Here is a 27,582-nt window from a genome sequence, read left to right as displayed (position 1 = left end):
AAAATTTTTAATTGCATCTGAAGGATTGTATTTTGTATTGTCGAAATATTGATATCTAACACTGTTTAACATATATAGAACTTGCAACCATGAAAAAAGTTTATGTAGCATCCACACATTACTTTGAAAAGTATTTAAAACAGTTATAACTGTAAGTCTCCAACAATATATTATATTTTACTGGTCTGACAAGTATTAAAAACAGGTGTAGGTGTAAGTCTCTAACAAGATATATTTTTATTTACTATGATGACGTAAGACACTGTACTGCTGAATTAAGAGTACTTTTCTCTAATGGTTGACGTAGTCAAACTGTATAAATTCAAACCACATTTTGAAACGCAATCCTTAGCATTTTTATTCTATTTAATTCCTTTTTTTTCATTAGATTATTCTTGCTCTGACCATGTATAGTATACCATTCAGCATCTGGAACTTTGGAAGCAGTTCTCGACTGTACAGAAGGTAAGAATGTAAAAAAAATGACGTTAGTGCCTCATCAATACAATTATTTATTGTATATTTTGTAATATGGAAAAAAACTATTAAACTGTGCCAAGGTAGAGTTTGGATTTTATGATGCCTGCCATGTATGAATGTGTACCCTTAGCGTTGCAGAAGGAATTGTGAGAAAGTTGTTTTGGTATCTGTGACCATATCCTCAATATTCTGTCACCAGAAGATTGTTTTGCTTCCCCCTGCATTGCATTTGTATACTGAGATCTGTGGCACTCAAACCTTCAATGGAATATCTTATGTCAGATGTCAGTGGAAAAGCAAAATACATAAAAATGCATTCTAGGCATTTCAGTTGAGTTTCTGTTTCAAACTGGAAACCAAAATTAGGCAGACAGTATGTGGCTTAAAAACATATGGTGGATCACTTGCTAAATGAATATGATTCATAAGATGGGAGAATGACTCCATAAATGCTAGTTTGGTTGCCAATAACTGTTTCTTGTTAATTAAATGAAAGTTAAAATATGAAAAAAGCTTGATTTAGTAAGCATTTTCAAGTAGAAGCTTTTACACCATAGACTTGAGAACTTAGTGATAATGAGGTTAGTATTTAGAAGTGATTAGTACTTGCTGACTGTTGCACAGTAATAGCAGATCTGTCCCCTAGGGGTAGTTTTACAGTTGTGTTCCACAAACTGGGCATCTGCTTTGCCAGTGTCAGCCATCTGGCCTGATTTTCTTGTCAAGCCCCTCCCACAGACAGCAAAATTTGCCTTACGTAACAGATACTTAGCCAAGTGTCCATGATAAAATTAGCATTGCTTCATCCCCCCTTCTTCTAACAACAGTTATTTATGTGATAATTTATTATTATTTATTTATTTATTTATGTGTAATAGTAAACAGTTATTTATGTGATTCCCTTTCCTGTCAAAAGGAGGTTTGTCTACCAGTTGGTCTAGGCTTCTATTTGATAAGGTTATTATTTTTTTAATATTTGTGAAATTTTATGACCACTTATGCATGCATCTGTTTGTGGGAGAGAAATAGCTTCCAGACTGAGTGTGTGTGTGTGTGTGTGTGTGTGTGTGTGTGTGTGTGTGTGTGTGTACGTGCATCCGAGTTTGTGTAATCACATGCACGTGCACACACACACACACACACACACACACACACACATATTTATACGAGAGAGCTGTATGGTATTTGTACATATCTGCAGTAATAGTGTAATAGAAAAAAATGAGATATTTTGGAAATAAAATAGGCTAAGAAAGAAGAATCTAGAAAGTCAGTGAAGAATATAAATTTATATGTACGTCTCCCAAAATATGCAACAAAGTAACTCCAAAGAATTATTCCTCAGGTGGACAGCAAATGTTAGAGGTGTGATCGGCAAGAAAGAGGTAATTGGGAACATGTTTTCTGAGAGTGTAATGAGTTGGCACACTTTAAACACTCCCTGCAGATATCTCTTATCAGTGATACTGGGTGAGCAAATTGGTGTACTTAAATGATTTTTTGAGCTATGATACAGAATCAGAATTGCCTAGATATAGTAAAGTGTTGTTGAGTCTAATTATGGTGGCTGCCAGAAAAGCAATTACTAGAAAATGGAAATCAAAGTCTAAACCAAATTGTCCTAGAAGTAGTGAATTTAGTAACATAGATAAAACAACGGAATTGGGATCTTTAGAAAAGGGTAGGAGCAAATTATAAAAAAATAAAATAAAAAGGAAAAAAGAAAATAGGAATTGTGGGAAAATTACAGGCAAAGGAGGAACGATATTTAAAAGAAGGCAGGATTTAAATGAGCAATGTAATGTTTGACGATGACTGGCCAGATTATAAGTGATTTGTTATGTTTGCAACTGAAATTAAATCAATATGATTTGTGATGTATAATGTTTGCAACTAAAATTATACCAATATAGTTTGTTTTCATTTGTATCAAAGTACTATTGCCTATGTCATACATGATAATGTAGTAAAGCTGTTTCTTGTTTAAAAGAAAATAAAGGAAACTGCAATAAAAAAGAATTGAAATCTTAAGAGCCTGACAAAAACTGTTTACATGAATATTTAAAAAGCTTAAGAAATATAAAAATAAACTGAAAAGAAAGCACAGATAACTAAACATTTAAAAAAAATTGTTTTCTGCACTATTCTTTATATGAAAAATTCCACAGCCTCCAACAGTTGCAAGACAAAATGAATTAACAGTCATTCTAAATAAAAATGTACCCTTTTCTCTACAGTCCACCAATTATAGTTATAGCAAACTATCTTAATATATATATATATATATATATATATATATATATATATATATATATATGTAAAGAATGAGTTCTGTTTTATGCATAAAATGGGTTAAAACTGCAAAATAAGAAAACTTATTCAAAAGGATTCTTATGTTAAAACCAAACATTTGTTTAAAATAATCCTGTAGAATTAACTGTAACTCTAGTATTAAATGAACTTTGAGGAAGTGTGAATACTGTTCAAGTGTACTTTTGTTGTTGTTATATCATTGCCAGTTTGTGAAATTAGTGTGTGTGTGTGTGTGTGTGTGTGTGTGTGTGTGTGTGTGTGTGTGTGTGTGTGTGTGTGTGTGTGTGTGTGTGTGTGTGTGTGTGTTTTCATTGTTTGCTGTTCACTCGAATAGCTGAGGGGGGCATGGACTGGCTCCTGTAAGAAGCCAATGTGCCAGTCATCTTTCTACAGTAAGCCAATGTGTTTTTTTTTTATGTTCTTCAGTTGAAAACAAAGGGATGGCTCAGTATTTTGGGGCTGGCACAGGGCACTAAATGATACAGCTATGACACTGGCTGCCACAGGTTCTATGATGCACAAATATGCCTGGGTCTGGTTGAGAGTGTCCTGGAAGACATCAAATCACAGATATTGAATGACCTTTTGAAAAAAAATATTTTTTGGAATTCATCAGCAGAGATTTTCAAGAGATTAGAGGAAAGAGGAGTGTGGCCAAGATGGTGACAGGCTAGCAGCATAACATTCCTGCTCTACTAATTTATATTTATTATTGACAGAAATTTATATTTCTAAGATATCCTAAATACTTTTTTTGAGTCGTAATATCACTTTGAAGGATTTTATCTGAAAAATGTTTATATATTTTACTTTTTTTTCTGTCAGCTTTTTATCAGAGAGGTTTTTCACTTATAAAACTTGAAATGGGTCATTTAAAGGCTAGCTCACAGGACATATCTCTAAAAAAGAACTTCAATCTGCTCTTACTAACATACAAGAACTTTCATTAAAAATGGACAAAATGGATAACAAATTGGACAACTTTAAACAAAAATGTTCAAAACAGATAGAAGAAATACATGAGATATTAAAACAGCAGAAAATTTAGACATCTAGAATAGAAGATGCTCTAAATGACATGGAAAGATGGATAAAAAGTGAAAATAATATAGAATTTCTACTGAGACAAAATACTTTTTTTATTAAATAAAATTGATGATCTAGAAAATAGATCTAAAAGAAATACATTTGAATTTTTCATCTAGCTGAAAAAATAGAAGGAGAAAACATGATAAACTTTCTTATATCCTGGCTTCCTAAGACTTTAGATTTACCTGAATTAATGTTGTATGGTATTTAAAGAGCACATACATCTCTGGCTGCTTCTTCATTGAAAAATAATCCTACACCAAGATCTACCGTTGTTAAATTCTTTTCCAGTCAAGACAAAGAAGTAATTCTTAAACAGCTTGGTTCAAATGTTCTATCAAGACAGAAGACAACATAAGGTTTGACAGTGCTTCTGCTGTGATGAGTAAAAGAACAGCTTTTTTTTACCATTGCTAAAAGAACTCAAGAAAAGACAGAGTAAAGTTCACTTGCTATTTCCTGTTAGACTTAAAATATTGCTTTCAAATGAAATCAAAACTTTTGAAGACTTACATTCTGCTATGACATTCCTAAAAACAACAAAAAAAATGCTAGAGCAAATGGAAAGCGACAAACAGGAAGAAATGGATGGAAAGATAAAGAGAAGAAAAAGAAATTAAAAGATAAACAACTTTTAACTTAATAGGTGATACTATTATTCAACATCAATATATTAGCATTTTCTTTTATTTTTATGAGAAAGTCTGTCCATTTTTAACATCAACCTTGAATAGAAAAGAAGGAAACATGAATTCATTCTCCTATAAGGTAACTAAGTATTAGTTTCTTTTTTCCTTAATGTTTAACATCATTAGTCAAATTAACAACTATATACTGTGCTGGTTTATATAACTAACATATGTCTCTAGTTTAATAAACATATAGTTGTTACGTTTACTGATACTGATATTTTATCACTGCTTCCTAGACATCCAGGTTTCCTTTTTTCATAAATGTATCACATCAGTATAATATCATAGCTAATGATAGAGTGATCCATGTGTATTTAAATGTATTCAATATGATGGTGTTTGAGAGTGGGCTCTGAGGTTTGTATGTGTTTATTTTTGTTTGTTGGTGAATTGACTGACGTTTCAGAGTGAGTATAAGTGTTGTGTATTTCTTGGCTGATTCCTTTTCTTTTCACATATATGCAATGGTTGATTATAATGGTTGGTCTTGAAGGTGTGTTTTGTATAAGAGATCTGGATGTATTGGCTATATTGACTGATGTTTCTGACTGCTGTTTGATTTGTAAATTCTTTCTGTTCTTGACAGGAGATTTCTGGTGCATGTGTTCTTATTGTGGAGTGCCTTTTTCCCCCTTTTTTCTTTCTTTCTTTTTCTTTTTATTTTTAGTCTTTGCCATGTTGTGTTGATGTTGGATTGGGAGGGAGGCAGATAGAGAGTACTGATGTGACTGATTTATGTTAGTTATTGTTTGTTGTAAGGAAACAGCTGTTCATGGGTTTAAATGAAGGCATGAATAACAGCTGTGTAAATTTTAAATCATACAAGCTTGCGCACTTACTGACGTGGCTTTTTGATTCTTCATTCACCTTTCTTAAGCAGTTGGGGCTTGGTGTGATTTCCTGCTGAGGTCTCATGCCCTGTTTTTACATTTTGTAAAGAGGATGGCTTTGAAAGGGAAGTGCTGGTTATTAGTCAAAGGGGAAGCATGCAGTTATGACATTCTACATGAGAGGTCAAAAGACAAGTAAAACACGAGAATTTAAAGGCATCCTCTTTATTGTGAGTATACATTGCATCTTATAATATTAACTAAAAAGTGGCTGTTATTTAATTTTTAGTATATACTTGTTATCTACAAAAAGATTTTGTGGAACTATCCTGAAAATGGGAAACTTGCTTTCGGTGTTAAGGTAGGGATAGTTGCATTACAGGCAGTCCCCAGGTTAAGGATGAGATACGTTTTTTAGTTTGTCTTTCAGTCAAATTTGTATGTAAGTCAAGACACGTGTATGGAACATTCTACTGCACTGGACTGCAACACAGTACAGTACAGTATAGTAGAATGTTCCATACAAAAAAAGTATGTTAAACTTACCTGTTTTTAAGCTTCACTTCACATTTCTGTACTAAAGGCATCACCCATGAATGTTTTCCACTCTTTCCTGAACTTTCAGATCTCTGCCAGACCTCCTACTGTCACCTAGACCCTAGTGCACCACAATGTCATTTGCCCATTCTACTGTACAGCCCATTAACTGCTTCAATCATGTGTACTGTAAAGGCCAGCAGTCTTGACCAATCAGATCATCAACACAATGATCTCTTAACCAATTGTATCTCTTGTTCTCTATGAAGGCGGAAGTAACTCCTCTAACAAGATGTGCGAGCAGCTTCCTGAATGGGGAAAAATGGCAAAAAGGAAAGTACAACAGAATTTTTCATTTTAAGATAAGATTTGGGCAACTTTAAATATTTTTATTTATTTTCAGCATTGCAGCAGCCCGTTCTTATCCATGGGTTGCCTGCAAGCCAGATGTTTGTACCTGGGGGCTGCCTATATTCAATTAATTTTTTTCACACCATGATTGCTTTTATCAGAGTGATTTGCTTTTCTTTGACAGAATGTAGAATCAAGGGTTTAAAGCATTATATAGCCAAATACTCCTTAAGAATGGGTTTGAATCTTTTTGAATTTCAGCTGATTAAAGGGAATACTAGCCTGGTTAATAGAATATACTAGATTTTCATAAATAATTTTAAAAATAAAAAGTTCAGCAAGAGGAGACTTTGGGGACAGATTTATTTGTAAGTACTATAAGGTATTTTAAAGGGTGGTATAACATGATAAAAGTTGACACATTGATTTGTGAGAGATCCATGAGACCTTTATAGTTGGAATATTTCTTAATACTATTTATTCATGAAATAAGGCTAATTGAGTAGGGTTTGTAATAAAGCAATTAAGCTTTAACATAACAGAGATACAGTTTTCAAGTTTGCTTTATTTTTGTTTTCAAATGTATCTCTTCACAGCAGGTATTCATAATGATCTGTATTTTAGTAGATAATTCCTTGTGAGTGGGTGGATGTTTTCTGTGTAATAGTTTGAAATAAAAAAACTCACAAAACCAAACTGTAACTAGATTGATATGTGGAATGATATTTTGTTGTCTTGAACTAACTGTAGTTTTAATTTGTATGTGACACATGGAAATGTGTTTAATATAAGTAGAATGTGGCTTTTGTGGCAATTGTTTTAATAATTTTAATAACTACCAGACATTAAGATAGATTCAAATTAAGATGTGCAAACATAATATTAATATAAACCAATTTTTGACCAATGAGAGATTATCATAACAAGGTTTTCTTTTATACATTTCTATTACATGAACAAGCAGTTTAAGTATTGAATTTAATATGTCAAACCTGTCTGGCAACTGTCTTTGAGAGTGTATCATTACTAAGTACTTCTAAGGTTTTCTCATAGGAGGATGAGTTCTTCACTTCTGTAGTCATAGATTAACTATATTTAATGGGAGATAAATCATTTCAGTGGTAAATTTGATTATTAAGCTCTTTTTTTTCAGTTATAGGTGATATTATTCTGTAATTGTGTATATATTTACCTTAAAATTCTAACATGCATAGTCGTGTAGTTGGACTTGATATTTTATATTGTCGTTCTTTCTTACTTCGATACAATATATAGCTTCATATTAGAAATATGTGAAGATGGGTAACAATATTGTTGTTTGTATTGTTACATTTTCATCATAGCCAATATTTCTTTTTATATTGAAACAAGTGATCTGAATAATTTTATTACCAGATATGTACTACAAGTTAGAACACAATTAACTGATTGAACTGTTTTTTATATCTTAAAAAAATACATTTATTATAATTAGTTAATGTATACTTAAAATTTTCAATATAAAAATATATAACCTGACTTTTCTCTTATTTTTTCAATAATCAAGAGCTTTCATTTATCCTTTTTTTCAAATAATAGTCAAGAAGTATTTGACTTGTAGATTGGTGGGAGTGTTTGAGTAGGATTGCTTTTCAAACCAGGAGTAATAACTACATAAGGGACAGAGGAAAAACAAAAAATTATGTGCAGTGTTTTATAACATTTTTTTTTTATTGGTGTCTACTATTATTAATATAATTTGTGTAGTTAATAATTTTAAACATTTTAGATCTATATTTATAAATAAGCAGTTCAGGACTTATGGTTCATTAGCAACGTCATATCAAATTCTTGATGGTGCTATTTGTATTTTGTTTTTAGTTATAACATGACTTACCTAAAGTGTATATCAGTTACTATTAATGGTTTGAATATTGGTTGTAAGAGGGGTAGTTTAAACAAATACCTAAAGATATTTAATTCTCAGATTATTTTCTTACATGAAACACACTTAATACAAGAAAATATAACAAACTCAATGTAAAGTATTACACTGTTCAGACAAGTTTTCCTTATAAACAGAAAAAAGAGGGATGGCTATATTATGGAAGAATTCTATACCAACATCAGAAATCCTAGGTATATATAATGATGAGATGGGAATGTTTTGTTCAGTGACTTTAGAAATCAAAAGGAAACTATATACTTTCATTAGTGTTTATGGGATTCCTGCTATTGGAGCAAAAGCTGTTAAACATCAATTGGAATAGATAATTCAAATTTCAAAAGGAAATAGTATTCTTGCATGAGAGTTTAATTGTATATTACATAATAAAGGCTCTAATACTGTTGAAAATGGAGAAAACCTGTTTCAGCAAAAGCTTTACTAGAATTTATAGATGTATTTAATAGGTTCATAGGTGTGTACTAGGTTAATAGCCCTGGGGGCCTTTACAAGCCTAGCCCATAGAAGTGCCCTGACATTGTGCCACCATTGTCCATAATATTAAAGATATTAATGAGTTTACGGTGTCAAATTTACTTTTCTTTATACATTTCTCACATAGACCTGGAACAGAATCTAGAATAGATAGAGCACATGTTTCAAATGATCTAACTTCTAGACTAGGCAAGGTTAAATTAGCCTCCTGTCTGCTATCAGACGATAATGTGATAACATTTGAAGTCATGCTAAATTTTAATAATAATGTTACCATTAAAAGGATTCATGCTTATATAAGCAATATGAAAGAACTTAAGGAATTTTTAATACCAAGAAATTCAGACTTTTATTGATATTAATCACATAGATAATACCTTACAGATATTTATATGGGACTATGAAAGCATGCTTATATGGTAAAATTATGAGTTGGCATGTTCTAGATAGTCAAAAAGGGAATAACTTATCGGGAAATTAATAGATTAAATAGTAAGTACTTAGAAATCCTACAACACAGTGATATGATTAATATAGAAAAGATTAAAATAAATACTTACTCCATAAATCTTAAGAATATGCATAAGTTATCTACTAGAACAAAAGTGATTATTAAATTTAATCATATTGAAGAGTTATATTCTCCAAACAGTAAAAATGGGTTACAGAAACAGAAGATATTTTAGGTGTATTTAGGACTCAATTTAATAAAATTAATCAATATAATCCAACAATGGATCCACAAGATATAATTAAAACATTTATAAGAACCATACTAAAAGTAAATTATCGGAAGATCAAATGAAATTAATTTATAAGCCCATATCAATGTCTGAGCTCAAAATTTAACCTAATAAATTAACACCTAATAAATCCCCTGGAAATTATGCTATAATACCTGATGTATATAAACTGATGCCTAAAGATGCTGTAAGTGTTTTGTTGGAAGAATTTTCAATAGTTAAAGGTCTAGCAAAGGTTCCACCATCTTGGAAATGCACTTTTATATCTTCAGTTTTAAAAGCTGACAAGGATCCAATAAAATGTTCTTCATATAGACCAATCTCACTATTAAATATAGATTATAAAATATGCATGGCTATTTATGCTTGCAAAATAAAGCAATTTCTTTGTATACTGGTAAATAAAGATCATACTGGTTTCATAATAAATAGGAATTCATATAATAATATTAAAAGAGTATTAACAATAACAGATTATCCTAATAACACAAAAGGTAAGTTAACTTTAGTAAGTTTAGATAATAGTGCATTTGACTCAGTTAAATGGGAGTACTTATTATCCGTCTTGGAGGAATGTAATTTTTCAATTTTTTTTTACAACTTATTGAACTTCTCTCTCTCTCTCTCTCTCTCTCTATATATATATATATATATATATATATATATTTTGCTTACATTAAAATAGGTTCATATACTTCTGAGTCAGTTATGATCTCTTAAGGTACTAAACATGGCTGTCCTCTGTTGCCATTGCTTTTTACTGTAGTTATGGAACCATTTGCAAATGATATAAGATCAAATATAAATATCAAGACATACAAATAAACAAGAATTTAAACACCAAAGTACAATTGTTTCCAGATGATATCCTGTTGAATGTGAATGATTGTAAAAAGATTTCTGTATTTAATGCAATAGAAACCTTCCAAAAGAAACCAGGACTGAGTTTTAATGAAACTAAAACTAAATCTTTACGTATAAATTGTAATACTTATAAAATAGAAAAGACATTTTCTAAATATATTGTAGAAGGCCAAAACATTAACTATTTAGGGATAACTTTAACAGATAATACTAAAAATATAATAGCTCTTAATTATAATAATAGTTTAAATTCTATAAAGCATCTTATTAATAAATTGAATAACTTATGTTTTTACTTTGGAAGAGAGACTATCCTTATCTCTTCCTCCCACTAAAGCTAAGATGAAAGAGTTTAATTCTTTGATCTGGAGATTTCTTTGGTTTCCCAAAAAACCTAGATTGGCTTTAAATCATCACATAAGAGGTTGGTCATTGGGTGGTATTGGTTTACCAAATTTAAGAGTGTATTCTTTGTCTTCAATCATTAAGACAACAATTTCCTGGTTAAATACTTATTATAATGCCATGTGGAAAAAGATTCAAGAAAACAGCTGGTTAAAATCTAGTCATCTAATAAAATCATATATTAGAAAATTCTAACTAATAATTTTCACTGGTTATTAAAACACTATTTCTCAGAAAGTAGAAACAAACCGATTAATTATTGTTATATTTCCATGATGCTAGATAACTTTAAAAAATGTATTTACAAGAACCCAGAATATAAAGCATAGCTTTTTTTTATTATTTCCTATAGTGTACACTCAGAATAATATCAGTACATTCAACTTACAAAAAATGATTACACTTAAAGAAAAAAGCTTGATATAGTGGTATCAATTGATAGATAGTGGAAAACTACAGACAATATATTATTTTATAAATAAGTTTCATTTAAGTAAAGAAATGTAGCTAGACATTCAAATTTGTAGACAATCAGTTAAATATAATATTAATTTAATGCAACCAGAAGTGAGAAACTCAGCCCATAAGTTTATTGATCTTTTAATTATTTTGATGGACCAGAACATAATAGGGAAAAACCTTTTATCTAAAATATATAAAGTGGTTAAAAGTACAACAAAATGTTATAGAGAATGCTGTTGATATTATTTCAAATGTATTAATAATAACCCTCCAAGTGACAAAGATAAAAAATAATGCTAGTATAAAAATAACTACTTCCTCACCATATTGGAGATTATTCTCTTGGAAATTCATGCACAGAATTTTCATTACACCACACAGAGTTGCATTAATGTACAAAAAAAGATATTGGATGTTGGAGATGTAAATTAAATGTTAAAGCTGATTGGCAGCATATGATTTATGACTGTTTAGTGCTCAAACTATTTTGTGATAATGTAAATTATCTTTTACAGGCTGAATTAAATGACAAATTTATTTTAACTAAATCTCTAATTTTATTTAATGTACCCATTCCTGCATGTGTTACAAGAATAAAATACCCTCTTTTATGGAGTATCTTAACAATAGTAAGAAAGGTTATTACCAGCAATGGGAAGAATGAGTATATTCCCAACTATGAAAAAATTCACAAATATTGCTAATGATGAATATCAACTCGAACTTACTACAATTAAGGCAAGGACAATCAGAGTCACTTCTTCCTACATTGCTTGGTTGAAATTTAAAAAAACACTAGATAAATAGTCTTTAATAGTTAAATAATGAATGTTAGTATTTGATTTTTTAGCATTCTTGTTGTATAGTAGACGCCTTTGTAAATAGTTGTTTTTGTTATTTTTTTTAATAATTTTTGTTCTTTTACTCATGTACTGTTTTCAAATTTTAATGTTACACATTGTTGTTTTGATGTTAACAATTTTAATAAAAATAAGTAAAAAAAGAGATAAGAGAAAATAGGTAAATTAATACAGGGGGTGAAACAGCTTTTTCTTTCAACTGTCCCAAAGTGCAAGAGGAACTATTCTTCAAGCCCCAGAACTTCATTCAGAAAACTTTCAAGCCAAGTCAGCAAAAGTCTAGTAAGGAACAATTTAGGAAAAAGTGACAAGGGAACTCTAAAAAGAAAGGCAACAAACCCAATGGGTTTTCTCAACAGAAAAAAATCATGTGTGACTACCTGTGTGCCTCTTTCCCCTCTTACACTTCTCAATCCAGCCACCCTCTAAACTAGTAACCAGTTTTTCTCTTTCTCTTTCCCTGCACATCTGGAAGCAAATAAAAATAGATTATTGGGTATTAACAATAATTCAAAATGACTACAAATTATGATTGGCCTCTGTTCTTCTTCAAGTAGGAATCTCTCTTCTGCCAAAAAAAAGCTTATTTTGTTCCCTCAGATATTATTTTAGCTTTCTCACTCTGAAGTTGCTGCACCTTGGAGAAACAATGACCATTGCCAGGTAAAGCAAAGTCTGTATGACTCTTTCTCCAGGAAGTTGCAAGACGTACCCCTCAAGTCGACAACATATGACAGCACTACCATTTTGCTCATATTCAGATTGATATAATGTGACATGAGCAAATGAAACTTGAGAAGTTATCCTTCAGCAACCATGTCAGGGCTAGCCACTGGCAATGTAAATAGAAGCTCTAGGTAATTTGGTCACCTTGACTAATATTGATATCACATTGTATTCCCATGTAAAAATGGGGAAGAGGGGGGTTGTTAATCATGATAATGATGATGATAATGCTGTCACAAGGTGTAATAGAGCCTGCTCCCTTCCCCAATAGAGAAAAGGCTTTTACTCAAGGATTTATGTTATACCCAAGAAAAATGGCACATGGGTACCAGAACTTGATCTTTCAGTTATAAATTCCATTCTTATTGTACTAAAATTCAAGATGTTAACTACCCAGTCCCTTCTTCTTCTGATTGTGCCCAACTCTTATTTACTCAGCCTGGGCCCCAGTGGTTCATATCACCACATTCCAGTTCACAAAGACCACTGGCATAATTTAAGCTTATTTGTATCTGGATTGCATTTTCAGTTTTAATCCTTGCATTTGGCCTAATGCCTGGCTTCAAACATTACCTTCTGCAGAATTCAGGCATCCATCCTCTGTGGACTCACGTCTAGAGAAAATTTCCCTAGATGTCCTTCATGGATGCATCTGCAGTCATAACAAATGGGTAGTCCTGTCGTCAGGCAGCCCTTCAGTCGGCCGGATTCCAAAGTCTGGGTCTGGCTTCGGCCGATGTCGCACTTCACCCGACGTCATCTCTGTTGGTCTTCAGGTATAAAAGCATCGGCCGACGCCATTTTCTCCAGTCTTTCTTGCCGCGTGGCGCCCGAAGCAGAAGCTGTTCGCAAGTGCCGGTCGGTCAGATCCAGAGATTCCTACTACCGAATACTACTTCGAAGACTTCTAAAAAGCTAAGTACCCCGTTGGGGACCTTTTCTTGCCTCAGCCGATGTCAGAAAAAGTAAACAATTGTTTAACCTGTGGGAAACAAATACCTCATAAGGATTTCCACTCTTACTGCCTACCTTGTTTAGGCCCAGACCACGACGTTGCTGCCTGCCTAGCTTGTTCATCCTTCAACCGACGAACGCTTAGACGTCGGTCGGAGTTCGCTGAACAGTTTTTCGGCTCAGATTTTGCGTACATTATGCCGTCGGAACATCCGACTACCCAAACAATTAAAAAACGCAAAGAAAAGGACCGACACTCGCGGTCCGCGGTTTTGGCTGAAACCACGGATAAGCAAACCGCGAGTGTCTCGGTTTCAGCCGAAACCGAGAAAACCGGTCTATCCTCAGCCGAAACCCTGATTTCTACCGAGGCTCCTGCTACTTTAGCTGAATCGGCCTCTGTAACCTTAGCTACTACTGGGGCCTCTACTGATTTATCTGACACCATCCCTTTGGATGTTTCCACCCCAGCACGTGGTGCTGCTAGGCCTCCTGCAACCATGTCTATCAAGGCCTTTGCCAGGGCCAAAGCAGCCAAAACTGCTAAAACAGTTCCTGCTAAGACCCCCTCACACAGACACCCTTCTAGTTCTCAAATGCTTACTCTGGCAGAGGATTTGATTTCCTTAATCAGGGGATCCCAATCACACCCAGACAGGGCCTCTCAGCCCCCAGAAAAGAGACCTAGAACAGAGCCTCCCCAGCAGGAGTACTCTGATGACTCTTCGGAAGTCTCAGACACTACAGACCAGCCTGAGGCTCCTTTGTCCACTTATGAAGACTCCGATGCTGATGAATCCATTCCATCGGCCTCACCTCCAGAAGAATTCTCTTTTGGGGAAACCTTACATGCCATGAGAGTGCAATTCCAATGGCAAGAACAGGATTTCTCAGACTCAAGAAAAAGGCTTAGAACTTTTCTGCACCTACCACAACATAGGCCCTTAGCTATACCTCCAGTCTTGCCTGTTGTGGATGATGCATTTAATGATGTTTGCACTGCTCCTGATTCTTTACCACCAGCCCCTGCCAAACCTGACAGATTTTACAGGGTACCCAACACTCATCACCACCTTTCAGGGCCCCACCTGCAGATCCTGAGACTATAGCCCAGGGGCCTAAGGCAGTAGCTTCTACCTCAACAATCAACCCTCTCCCTTCTGAAAGGGAAGCCAGGTCTTTAGACAGATGGGGCAAAAAAGTCTACACCTCTGCCACTCTCTCAGCTAGAGCTTTAAACTGTCAGTTTCACATGATACAATACCAAGAGTTTATGCTTGATCAGTTGTCTAAGAAAGTTTCTTCTGAAGAACCCTTAGATAAGAAATATATTTTAGAAATGGTGAATAACATACAACAGGTTAGTAACCATTCTTTAAAATGTGGCTATGATGCACTGGAGGCTTCATTTAGATCAGCCATGACTGGCACAGTGATAAGAAGGCATGCATGGCTGAAAGAGCAGGTCCTTCCGGATCAGGTAAAAGCAAAGCTGTTGGATGCTCCTATGGATAAGGACTGTCTATTTGGTACCTCTGCTCAACAAGTAATAAAGAAAATGGAAGAGAAGGCAAAATCTGTACAAACAGTTAAGGATTTCTTACAGGTTCAGCCCCCTCGGTTTAGCAGAAATTGGCCTGCCAAAAATTGGTCCTTTCCAGAATCATCAAAGAACCAAAGAGGCAGGTATAGACGCTCTCGAGGCAGAAACCAACCCAGAGGAAGTGCCTACAGAGGAAGACAGTGGCAAGGTAATAACCAGCGAGGCTCTGCCACAACCACTGCCACTGCAACAGGACATTCACAGTGACTTGTCCCTGACACCGCCTTCCAGAGAGCAATTAGCAGCTCCTTTAGGCGGAAAATTAGCCTTATTTTTACAAAACTGGCACTATATCACAAAAGACAAGTGGATTTTAAAAACCATACACCAAGGCTACAGGTTCCACTTCCACACCTTACCAGTAAAAAGAGGAATGCCAAACTTACCTCCAACTCAAAGAACAGAAGCTCAAAACCAGGTAATTCAGCTAACCAACATGAGAGCTGTGGAGAGGGTGCCAGTAAATCAACAGGGCAAAGGATTTTACTCCAGACTCTTTCTAGTCCCAAGAAAAGAAAAAACTTGGAGACCCATTCTCGATCTGTCCATCTTAAACACATACATCATCGTTCCAAAATTCAAAATGCTGACCTTACAGCAACTTCTTCCCATGCTGGGCAAGGAGTGTTGGCTGGTAACTCTAGATCTCAAGGAGGCATACCTGCACGTCCCCATACGACCAATTTGCAGAAGATACCTCAGATTCCTTGCAGGATCAGAGCATTATCAATTCTCAGCATTGCCTTTTGGCTTATCTACTGCGCCCAGAGTATTCACAAAATGCCTGGCATCAGTAATCGCTCATTGCAGGCTACAGGGAATCCAAATCTATCCATACCTGGACGACTGCCTGCTACAAGCGGACAACGAGACAAGCTGACAACAGATTTACAAAGGGTCATTTGCTTGCTACAAGCCCTGGGATACACAGTCAACTTAAAAAAGTCAAGGCTGATTCCATCCCAGACAAGAACCTTCTTGGGTGCAGAATTGGACACAGTAAAACAAATGGCATTCCTGACTGCAGAAAAACAAGAACAACTACCCCTTTACTTCTTGGCATTAACAAAACAGAACAAACTAACAGCAAGAAAGGTGCTGCAGGCCTTGGGATACATGGCATCATGCATAATCTTGATTCCTCATGCCAGACTGCATATGAGAAAGCTACAGTGGTACCTAAAAAACTTATGGTCTCAACACAGGCACAGCTTAGAAACCGAAATCCCACTAATCCCATGCCTGAAACAAGAATTCCTATGGTGGGCCCAAGCATGCCATGCAAACCTAGGCTTGCCCTTCCACAAAGGTCAAGCGAACCAGACCATCACAACGGATGCCTCAGACCAAGGCTGGGGGGCACACATGTTGGACAAATGCATACAAGGATTGTGGACCCCAGACCAGCTGCACCTACACATAAACCAAAAAGAAATGCTGGCAGTGCAACTAGCAATCCAGAAATTCAAACCTTTCCTAAAGGAAGGCCATTTATTGATAAGGACAGACAACACCACAGTCATGTGGTACATCAACAAGCAAGGGGGCACGCATTCTTACCCCCTATGCAGAATGACTCTGGACCTTTGGAACATGGCTCTGAGCTACAACATCCAGTTACAGGCAACCTTCATGCCAGGAAAAGAAAATACCCTAGCAGATATGTTAAGCAGAACCACCTCGGATGCTCACGAATGGATGCTGCACCCGGACATCTTCAAGACCATCACAAAAAAATGGGGAATGCCACAAATAGACCTGTTCGCTTCCCCACTCAACCACCAGCTCAGGAAATTCTGCACAAGGACGTTTCACCCGCTTGCATGGAAGGTGGACTCCCTTTCCTTCAGCTGGAAAGGTCTGACAGCATATGCATACCCACCTCTTCCTTTGATGCACAAAGTACTACTGAAAATCAAAGAGGAACAACCAAGGATAATTCTAATAGCTCTGAATTGGCCAAGGCAACACTGGTATCCCCTGCTGAGGAGCATGTCTCAGGGGAGAATGTGGTCAATCCCCCTGATGCCTTTGATGTTAACTCAGAACAACTACAACATCCTGCATCCAAACCTAAAGACCTTACAGCTTACTGCCTGGTACATAACTTAAGAACAACTAACCCAGTCCTATCGCAAAGGGTTAAAGACATTATACTGGAAGCCCGCAGACCTTCAACAAGAAGGAACTATGCAGGAAAATGGAAAAGGTTTGCCACTTGGAGTGCGGAAAGAGGAAAAGAGGTGTCAAACTTAGACATTGCTAACATCCTGGAGTACTTGGCAGAGCTTCTACACACAGGACTGTCCTATTCCTCCATCAAGATACATGCTTCAGCTATTTCTGCAGAATACAGTTCTGATCCACCTGTCTTCGCACCCTCTACTTAGGCAATTCCTCAGAGGAATCAAGAATGTAAAACCTCCTAGGAAACCACCACTACCAACATGGGACTTGAATTTTGTACTTGAAAAATTGACACTCCCTCCATTTGAACCAGCAGGAACAGCGGATCTGCAACACCTATCATGGAAAACTGCTTTCCTTCTGGCAATTACTTCAGCAAGAAGGGTTTCAGAACTCCAGGCCTTAATGGCAGTACAACCCTTCCTGATCTTCCATCAAGATAGAGTCTCCATGAGGACTAATCCTACATTTATGCCAAAGGTGGTATCCAGAGTGTCCTTAAACCAAACAATCCACCTGCCTACCTTCTTTCCCAACCCTCAGAACAGGGGGGAAAGGCTACTGCATACTTTGGATGTACATAGACAGTTACGCTACTACCTGGACAGAACCAAAGGTAACAGAAAAACTGACCAGCTGTTAGTGGCCTATGCACCAGGAAAGGAAGGAAAAGCAATTTCCAAACAGACAATCTCCAAATGGATAGGAAATTGCATCAGATTCTGTTACTCCTTCCATGGAAAACCAATGCCACAGAACATAAGGCCTCATTCAACAAGAGCTACAGCCACTACCACAGCTTTCTTACGAGGAGTGGCAACCAAGGACATTATTGAGGCGGCTACTTGGACCTCCGTGCATACATTTGCCAAGCATTACAATCTACCTCTATATTCTAGATCCCGAGCAGGGTTCGCCACTGCTGTACTGCAAGGGATCCTAACTACACCATAATTTTATCACTACCTCCACCCCTAGTTTAGCTATGGTATTCTACCCATTTGTTATGACTGCAGATGCATCCATGAAGGACATAGTACAGTTTTGTACCTACCATAAATGTAGATGTCCGAACTGGATAGCATCTGCAGTCAGGATTACCCACCCTCCTTCCCCTCTGTGGTACTCCTAGGGTATTTACACTCCTAACAGCTAGCTGGGGGGGAGTCTCTTATGGTGTATTTGTTTGTACATATGTATATATATGCCTACATTTTGTATTTGCCTTCTACCTTATCTGCATACATTGGCATTTATCCAAATTTAGCCTTCCAAAAGGGCAACTGGCACCTAGGGCAAGAAACACTGAAGAAAATGGCGTCGGCCGATGCTTTTATACCCGAAGACCAACAGAGATGACGGGTGAAGTGCGACATCGGCCGAAGCCAGACCCAGACTTTGGAATCCGGCCGACTGAAGGGCTGCCTGACGACAGGACTACCCATTTGTTATGACTGCAGATGCTATCCAGTTCGGACATCTACATTTATGGTAGGTACAAAACTGTACTTTCCAGCTCACAGGTTAACCTTTGTGGGATGTCTTCTGGACATCTCCATCATGATAGCTTACCTACCTCCAAAGAAAGTCTTTCTGTATCATTTCCAGTTCTTGAACTTGGCTCACCAGTCCACTTCAACAGCAAGAGACTTCCTCAGAATTCTACGTTACATAGCATCAGCTGTCATAGTGATTCCTCCAACTAGACTTCATATGAAAAAGAGTCAGTGGTCCTCAAATCTGACTGTTCTTAACACTTATATTCCCTATCCTTCCCTCTTCCAGTTTTGAACTTTATCAAAAACAGAACTTCTCTTGTGGTCTGAATAGGTTCAACTAAATTAAAGTCACACCATTTCAAGTCAGTCTTTCACCAAATATGTCTCAGACATCACCTAGGGAGTGATTTTCAATGAAATCAAAGTGCAAAGAATTTGTGATCCTTATTTCAGGAAATAAAACATAAACCTAAAATAATGATAACCCTGATAAAGTCAGTAAATGCCTTAAACCAACTATGGACTCCTAAACTGCTGTTAATTATTACAAAGAATACCATCTCATCACTTTACTGGAACATTTTCACATGGAAATATTTACATAGAAGTATTTTAACACAACACAGAATTGCTTTGATTTATGGCAAAGAAGAAATAAAATGTTGGATGTGTGCTGACATTTTAGATGCAAATTGGTTACACATGATTACTGAATGTTAGGTGGTAGTACAATCTTGGGGAGAATTTAGAAACTTTGCTAAGTCATCATGGACAGATAACTGTAATATTACAAATTCTTTCATTTTATTCAATGTCCCAATTCCAGATGCTATTCCAAGAGCAAAAGTGCCTCTCCTTTGGTCAGTTTTGGCTATTGCTAGAAAAGTTAATACAATAACTTGGAAAAGTAAAAATATCCTATATTTTAATGAATTCATTTGCATAGTAAAAAATGTGTGTAATAAGGAATTGCAAACTCTATATATAACAGAACATTGACTATAACACACAGACGTCTATCTTGGCAAACACTTAAAGACTTATTAGAAAAGTATTAATGGTTTTGTATAATGTTAATGTAAGTTTTTGTTATGGGCCCAATAAATAGTTTTATTTATGTTTGTTGTTTTGTATTGTAAATCTTTTATCTTAAGATTTCATTGATGCAAAATCCAATAAAAAGTTTAAAAAGCTAATTACAAAGAACACCACAGTTTAGTAGTACATAAATAAAAAGAACAGAAGCAGATCTTACTGCCATGTAGGTTACTCATGATAGCTTGGGAATTACCAGCTCAGCACTGTCTTACGTCAAGCAGCTTGTGTTCTATCATAAAAGACCACAGCTGAATATCGCAGACAGACCCTCACAAATGCAGGTTTCACCTAGATAATCTTCCAGGAGATTGTCCACATCCAGAGAACTCCCTGAGTAGATCTGTTTGCCCCTATTCATAACAGACCATTACAGAAATTCTGTGGCAGGATTCCTTGCAAACAGACCTGGAAAACAGACACTTTTTCAGATGTTCAGGAATGTTACTTTATGTCTTTCTCTCTTTGCTCTGATTACCATAATCTTACTGAAAATAAATAAGGACTCTCCAGCATTTACTTCTGGTAATGCCCATTTGACCCAGACAGTATTGTTTTTGCTTTCCTGTGCATTTGGCTGGAGACAAAGATCAAATCCTTCCTCACAGAGTGGACTTATCCAAACAAGACAAGGAATTTCTCATTCACCCCAATAGGTATTAAAGCAGGCTAGCAAATCTGCTTCTAGGAAATCATATGTAGCCAAATGGAAAAGGTTTTCTAGCTCGAGCCATAACAGAGACCAAGACCCATCTGAGGTAGGGGCCAAAATATTTTTTTCTGTACCCTGTACTTGTGTGAATTATTCAAGTCAGCCCTTTCTTACACTTCTGTTAAAGTGCATATTTCAGCCTTTTCCATTTGGTTGCCCTCAAATCACTAATTATATTTCTTTTTTTATTCCAACTAAAACAAATTTTTATAAGGGGTTTGCATATCAAACCATCAAGAAAGCAGGGGGCATCAGCTCATTCTTGGGATGCTAATTTTGTATACAAGAAGCTAAATTTACTTCCATTTGAACCTGCAGCTACCTGTTCCCCAAGGTTTCTTATATGGAAGAGTTTTACTTATTGCTCTGTCTTTAGCTATAGATGAGTGTCTGCGATGCAAGCACTCCTCTCTTCTCAGCCCTTTTTTGCTTTTTACAAAGATAGGGTGACCCTTAAGACCAAGCCTTTTTTTCATGGTTTCTGAATTTACTCTAAATCAATCTATTCATTCCCTTTATTAGAAGAAGTGGGTATCCCTTAGAGTATCTATTATCTAAACCTTAAAATATAATAAAATAGGCATGATGTCAGACTACCTAAGCAATATCATACAGTCTTGGCTATATCAGGCCACTCAAAGGTTAAAAAGGTTATCTCTACACATGGTTTATGAGCACACAAAAATTAATCTTTCCTACTTTTCTTATGTTTCTTAAGAGCTTCAGTCTGACCCCCTGTTACACAACTGTTTCAGTCGTTCTTTGATAACCATTTTCAACACCCTAAAACCTGTAAGAAATAAAAGCGAGAATATTACTTTAATGCCTGATGTCACAGCTCTTATGTCCAAATGAGATCTCACATGGTAACACAGTAAATCAAAATCATAGATGTAACTGATGCCACATCTAGTGATTAAGAAGGAAAAGGCTATCATAATCAGCAAACAGAACATAAAAAATAAATGCAAGCATGCTAAGGTACTATATTGCAACTCCCTAACTTTGTTAAAAACATAGAGAACCCACTACCTAAGCTATCTATCTTCACTGAAAATAGATAAGTTCAATAAATACTATTTATAGGTCACATATTCTTTCCACACATCAGTCACCAGCATACCTCTCATCTGTACAAAGTTTTGCAAAATGTCCAAATTTTGGCCTCATATTTTTGGTCCATTTTTCATAAAATTGTGGTTTTCTGGCAAATTAGTGGTAAATAAAGATTGAAGTTTGAAAATAATGACAGACATTTGAGTTTCAGATTTCCTCACCTTCAGAAAATCCATACTAATGCAAAACATATTATATCAACTTTCTAAGTTTGTAAGACCAATATTTAAAAAAATGTCCTTGTTTTTGGTCCTATTTCCCACTTTTATTTATAGCTTTGTCCAGATTTCTTGTTCTAAGAGGTTGAGAGGTATGACCACCACACATAACTGTGCTTTATTACCTGTCAAAAAACTACTTCTCTTCCGTCTCTGTTCTGTGTCAAACCCTATAGTACAAAAATACTTTGTAAACTTAAGATTACATCCCCAACCATTAGAAATCTCCTGGAAGAAAATATCAAACTCTTCTCTGAGGCCTGCTGCTTAACTTATTTCCAGACTACTTAACTGGTTCCTCAATTAATCATATGTACATTTGGGGTCTATATTACCTTGTTGAAAAGGCTATACATCAAACGCCTTTTCATCGACCCCTAAACATCAAACTGCCATTTATGCGAATGGCCACTTCAGCGATTTTTTCCTAGGGAAAAAAATTGCTTGGCCATCATCGTGAATTTGCCCTTTTCCCCACTGTGGTGCAATCTTGGAGTTGGTATATTTAGTTAGGGGGGGTGGGGGCACAGCCCCCCACATTGGGGGGTGTGAGTGTCGAAGCCCCCCCCACTTTGAAATGTTTGAAGTGATGTGTGGTTTCTGGTTGGCCAAGTGATTTTTTTCTCTAGGAAAAAAATCGCTGCAGTGACCATTCACTTAAATGGCAGTTCAATGTTTAGGGGTCGATGAAAAGGTGTTTGATGTACAGCCTTTTCAATAACGTAATATAAACCCGTACACTTGGTTTTCTAGTTACCAACTACTGTCCCTGTAGTTTTATTCATATGGAGAAAAATGACAGCCCTCTTTCAAAACTACTTTGGAAGTGTATCTAAAAAGAAGTAATGGTCACATAATAATGCCCTTCCATCAGACATTTGCTTTGGTATTTGTTAAGTCATAGCTTTCTCAGTGCTCATCCAGCCTTTATTAAATGAATTTGCAGTAATTTCAACAATCTTGTTCTTCCTTAATCTTTCAAAGCCTTTAGCACAATTTTTCCACCCAACTTTAATTTCATTCTTCAGACAGCTTAGTAACAGAGGAACTGTTTTAAAAGCTGTCAAAAATAACCCATCCATTCGATGGACTAAAGCAATATTTTAAGGTATACCCATCAAATTCAGCACCTACTGCATTCCTTAACATTTTTTTTTAAAGCATATATACATACTCCTTCCCTGCCACCTCATCCAGTATGTGAATAGTATTAGTCCTTTCCTAACAGGTCATGAATAAATCACACCAACCCACTCATACCTACTACCAACCCAACTGTATGCCTGTTCAGTGTTCACCAACTTTCATATTCAAGTGAGATACAAGAAGCTTGCAGTAACATTGCAAAATTAGTAGCCAGTCTTCTCAACAAATTTCACCAAAGTCTTGTTCTCAAAAAACTATAGTAACAATCCTCAGTTCATTGCTATAGAGATATGTGACTTAGGCAAATCGGCATGGAGTAGCAAACCTGAACTCCGATGAGTCATCTAAGGGAGCAGTGACTGATTGACATTTCACCATCTCTCTTTTCTCTTGGGCAGTATTTTCAGCTTACAGCTAATAGTCTTCACTAGGGATTAATTACTCCCATCTATCAGTGTTCGCATTACTTTCACAAATTGTGTATTTTGTAGGATAAAGGAGTAGTAGGCTGTAACAAAAAACGTGCAAGAGGATGACACCATACTGAGATGGCCTGCTCACTGCTTTGCCCATTGCCTGGTCATTGACTCTAAGCTTTCCCAATATAAGGCACATTCCATTGGGGACAGACCAGGACATTGCTGGGAATTTCTCAATGCTAGATTAAAGACAACACTATAGGATATGGCTGATGACAAATAGCTGTAGGAGGAACCAAAAAAAAGAAAAATACAGTGACCTGAATTGAAATATTTCAGAATCTCCACCCATTTAAGTCACTTAATATACTGTACTTCCTGTTGAGATGACTAGCCACTGAGTCATGACTACAATTAATTACTCCATGCACTACTTAAAGCCAGAATCTCAAGAATGAATAAAGCCTACTAGAACAAAAGATCAGCATGGAAATTATTTATTCAGTGACCATTGCCAAGTTGTTAACAGTCTGTCCACTGCAGTTAGGAAAAGTCTATTCTTGAACCAGTTTAAACATTTATATATATATATATATATATATATTTATATATATATATATATATATATATATATATATATATATATATATGGGTCACCTTCATTTGACTGAAACTCATTTGACTGAAATTCATTTGACTGACAAGTAATACATGCAGTGCACTGTAAGGCAAATAATAGGGATATGTCCTCTTCCCCAATGTAGTATGACCCTGGAGTTAGTATATATAGTTGGGTGGGTGTGGGGGGAAAAGCCACCCACCTAGTCTGGTTTAAATTCTGTACTTTATTTGTTATATTCTTTAAAACCAAACTAGGTGGGGGGCTGTGCCCCCCACACCCCCTAAGTGTGTGTGTGTGTATATATACAGATATATATATATATATATATATATATATATATATATATATATATATATATATATGTGCTGAATAACTCTAAAAACTAATTCATGAGTTGAAAGAAAGGATATGTGAGCACCAATCTGGCTTTCATAGGAAAGCGAATACTAATGTGCTTTATAAACATGTTTTCTAGAAAGGGAATAATTGTCATATTGCTTTTAGGGATATTCAGCATATATGTGTGAATTTCAGAGAGGTGACATTGTGTTGTGTGTTAAACTTGTACAATATAAATGGATGAATTATTTTCTTGCAGATATATTTCCAGGAATGAATGTAATTTCAAGTATCAAACCTGTTTCAAAATGAAAACAAAATACATCATGATTTTAAATTATTTATGCACGTTATTTGTTTTGTTCTTTGCACTTTTAGTTTGTAAATTGAGTCATGTGACTAATTGGATCATATGTTCATCATAAAAACTATTGCTGGGCTGTTATTTTGTTAGAGAGCTGGACTTGAAAACATTGCTTTATATATTTTATAGCAATAAAAGTTGATATCTTGGTGGTTTGGAGCTCCCTGTGATTATTTTGTGATTTATTTTTCATTTGGTGAGCTCTGTTCAGCGACTTAACCCTTTGTTTTCAGAGTAAATTCCAGATAAGCTAAGCCATATCTGCTGAGTAGAAATGTAGAAGATGGCTCCCCTTTGCTCAGATGGAGAGTGTTATGGCTAAAGATTATTAGACTAGACAAAAATCTTTGGAGTTAAAACATCTAAAACACAGAAGACTGAAAATCAAAATTCTGAAACAATGCCAAGTGTATATAAAAAAGTAAATGCAAAATGTAAACTTAACACAACAATTGAAAATTAATAAACAGTGGTTCTCCATTAAGTGGCAAAGATGTAAGTATTCACTCCTCATAGTGGTTGGTTATTCAATCCATTTTTGCAGCTGAGATACTCTCTAGACAGAGTCTGAATATCCTCATTGTAACTGCATGAATGTTTACCAGGTACTATGGTTTCTTCCTGCATCTTAAAGACATACCTGACAACTACATGTAAGTATGTGTGTGGTGAGTAAATAAATATATGTATACATGTCCCGCAACAGACTGACACCCCGTCCTGCATCTACTGCCATCAGAGTGCTTTGATAGACTCAGGATTTCCTGTGATGCTGAACTGGAAAAGGTAAGTCTCAGAGAATGAAGGCATGATATTTTCTATTATCATCAAGTTTCTCCTAGTCCCTGGGGCTTATGCAACTATATATATATATATATATATATATATATATATATATATATATGTATACACACACACGCACACGCACACGCACACACACACACACACACACACACACACACACAAAACCACACACACACACACGCACACACACACACACACACACACACACACACACACACACACACACACACACACACACACACACACACACACACACACACACACACACATATGCACACACACACAGATATATGGGTCAGCCTGCCCAAGAAGGTGCAGGGAGATTATCCCGCCCCCTAGCGAAAACATATGATATACAACCATAATAAAGTATGTCATACCACAGGTTGTCATGTAATGTTTTAGGCAACGGTTTTGAATGAAAATTGAAGATAAGCTTGTGTAACCAGTGTGTTACTTTCAAGAATTAAAGTAGTCTTTCAGTACTAATTTAACTGTCACTTCATATATCATAAATCCAAATTACAATATCTTATAGGATCAGACAAAATTCAACACATCTAAGTATTGTGACCGTTTTCACCTTCCCAGAGCCCACCCTTATATCATACCCCATCTGTCAAGGAGTGATAGGCCAGTCATGCATGGAATGAAGTTGTGAATACCCATCCAATCCTTCAGGTCCCATTTAAAGGATGGTACTTTATGGTACTGCTTAATTTGCAGAAGGAATATGTTCCAGAGATGAGAGAGATGGTGAGTGATAAATCTATCTCTCCACCTTGTTTTATCTAACAGCTGGAGAAGATTTACATCCCTGGTTATGTTATTATAGGTTCATAGATTCATAAGTGTTTACTAGTCCTTTTTAAGGCTAGTTATGCATCCCATATCTCTGACAAGTTCTTGTACCCATGCTAACTGTAAGCAGGGGCTTGGGAGATGTACCATTTACAGGTTGCCTGTGTCCATTAGACACATAGGTGATAACCAGTGATGAATTTCCTGTTTCCCATCCAATTGTCCAACTTACACTTGAGTTGGTGGGACTCTTCGGTCCAGGTGAAGATCACCTCTCAGAAGTGTGCATGATACCGAGTAAAGAGACAGGGCTTTGAGGCAATCAGTGTAGGACATTGTGTTTTCTCCCTGTATTCTTTTTGTAAGGAACCTTAGTGGACATTCCAGTTGCTGAATGTGTTTGGCCAGGTACATACTGAAGGATGGTCCTGATGAAGGCCACATACAGTGGTGTGAGGACCTCTCTGGACCTATTCACAAATTCATTTTTACAGCATTGGACATAGTCTGAAAGGCCATGGTCTATGCTGCATGTGAACTTGTGGATCTATTCGTTGAATAAAAATGTCTAGTTTCAATGGGTATTCATTCAAAGGAGATGGAAATCCACATCATGAATTCTTATATAGTGAAAGTAATCACTGAAAAACAAGACAACATTATGTTATATACATGGGATGGATTTCATTGTTTTGCATGCACTTTCTGAAACTGAAACTGAATATATTAGAATGGACTTAAAGTAAAAACATCTCTTTATTATTATAAGTTCTTTATAGTTGAACAGAACATATGACAACATTATTTTACATCTTATGATTCCAATGAATATTTTGTGGCTTATCCTTTTACTGTGATGTACAGACAACTTGCTTGCACTAGCTAGAAAACAGTGGGCTTTTGTGTTAGTCGTAAAGAATAAGTGTTACAAA

The 27,582-nt window shown here is 35.7% G+C and overlaps 1 protein-coding gene across 1 annotated transcript in view; it reads left to right on the top strand.

Annotated features, from left to right (window-relative positions):
• Positions 1-27,582, top strand: part of LOC122815897 (sortilin-like) — a 1,006,054-nt gene that overhangs the window by 193,181 nt on the left and 785,291 nt on the right. Inside the window, exon 3 of the mRNA XM_044088743.1 lies at positions 389-465. Coding sequence (XP_043944678.1) covers positions 389-465 — 77 coding nt within the window. The remainder of the gene's footprint in view (positions 1-388; positions 466-27,582) is intronic.

This window comes from Protopterus annectens, chromosome 11.part0, assembly GCF_019279795.1.
Source record: "Protopterus annectens isolate FY-2018-M chromosome 11.part0, PAN1.0, whole genome shotgun sequence".
NCBI classification, from domain to species: domain Eukaryota; kingdom Metazoa; phylum Chordata; order Ceratodontiformes; family Protopteridae; genus Protopterus; species Protopterus annectens.
Note: the sequence above shows the minus strand (reverse complement) of the source record. Positions and strands in the feature narration are given on the sequence as shown.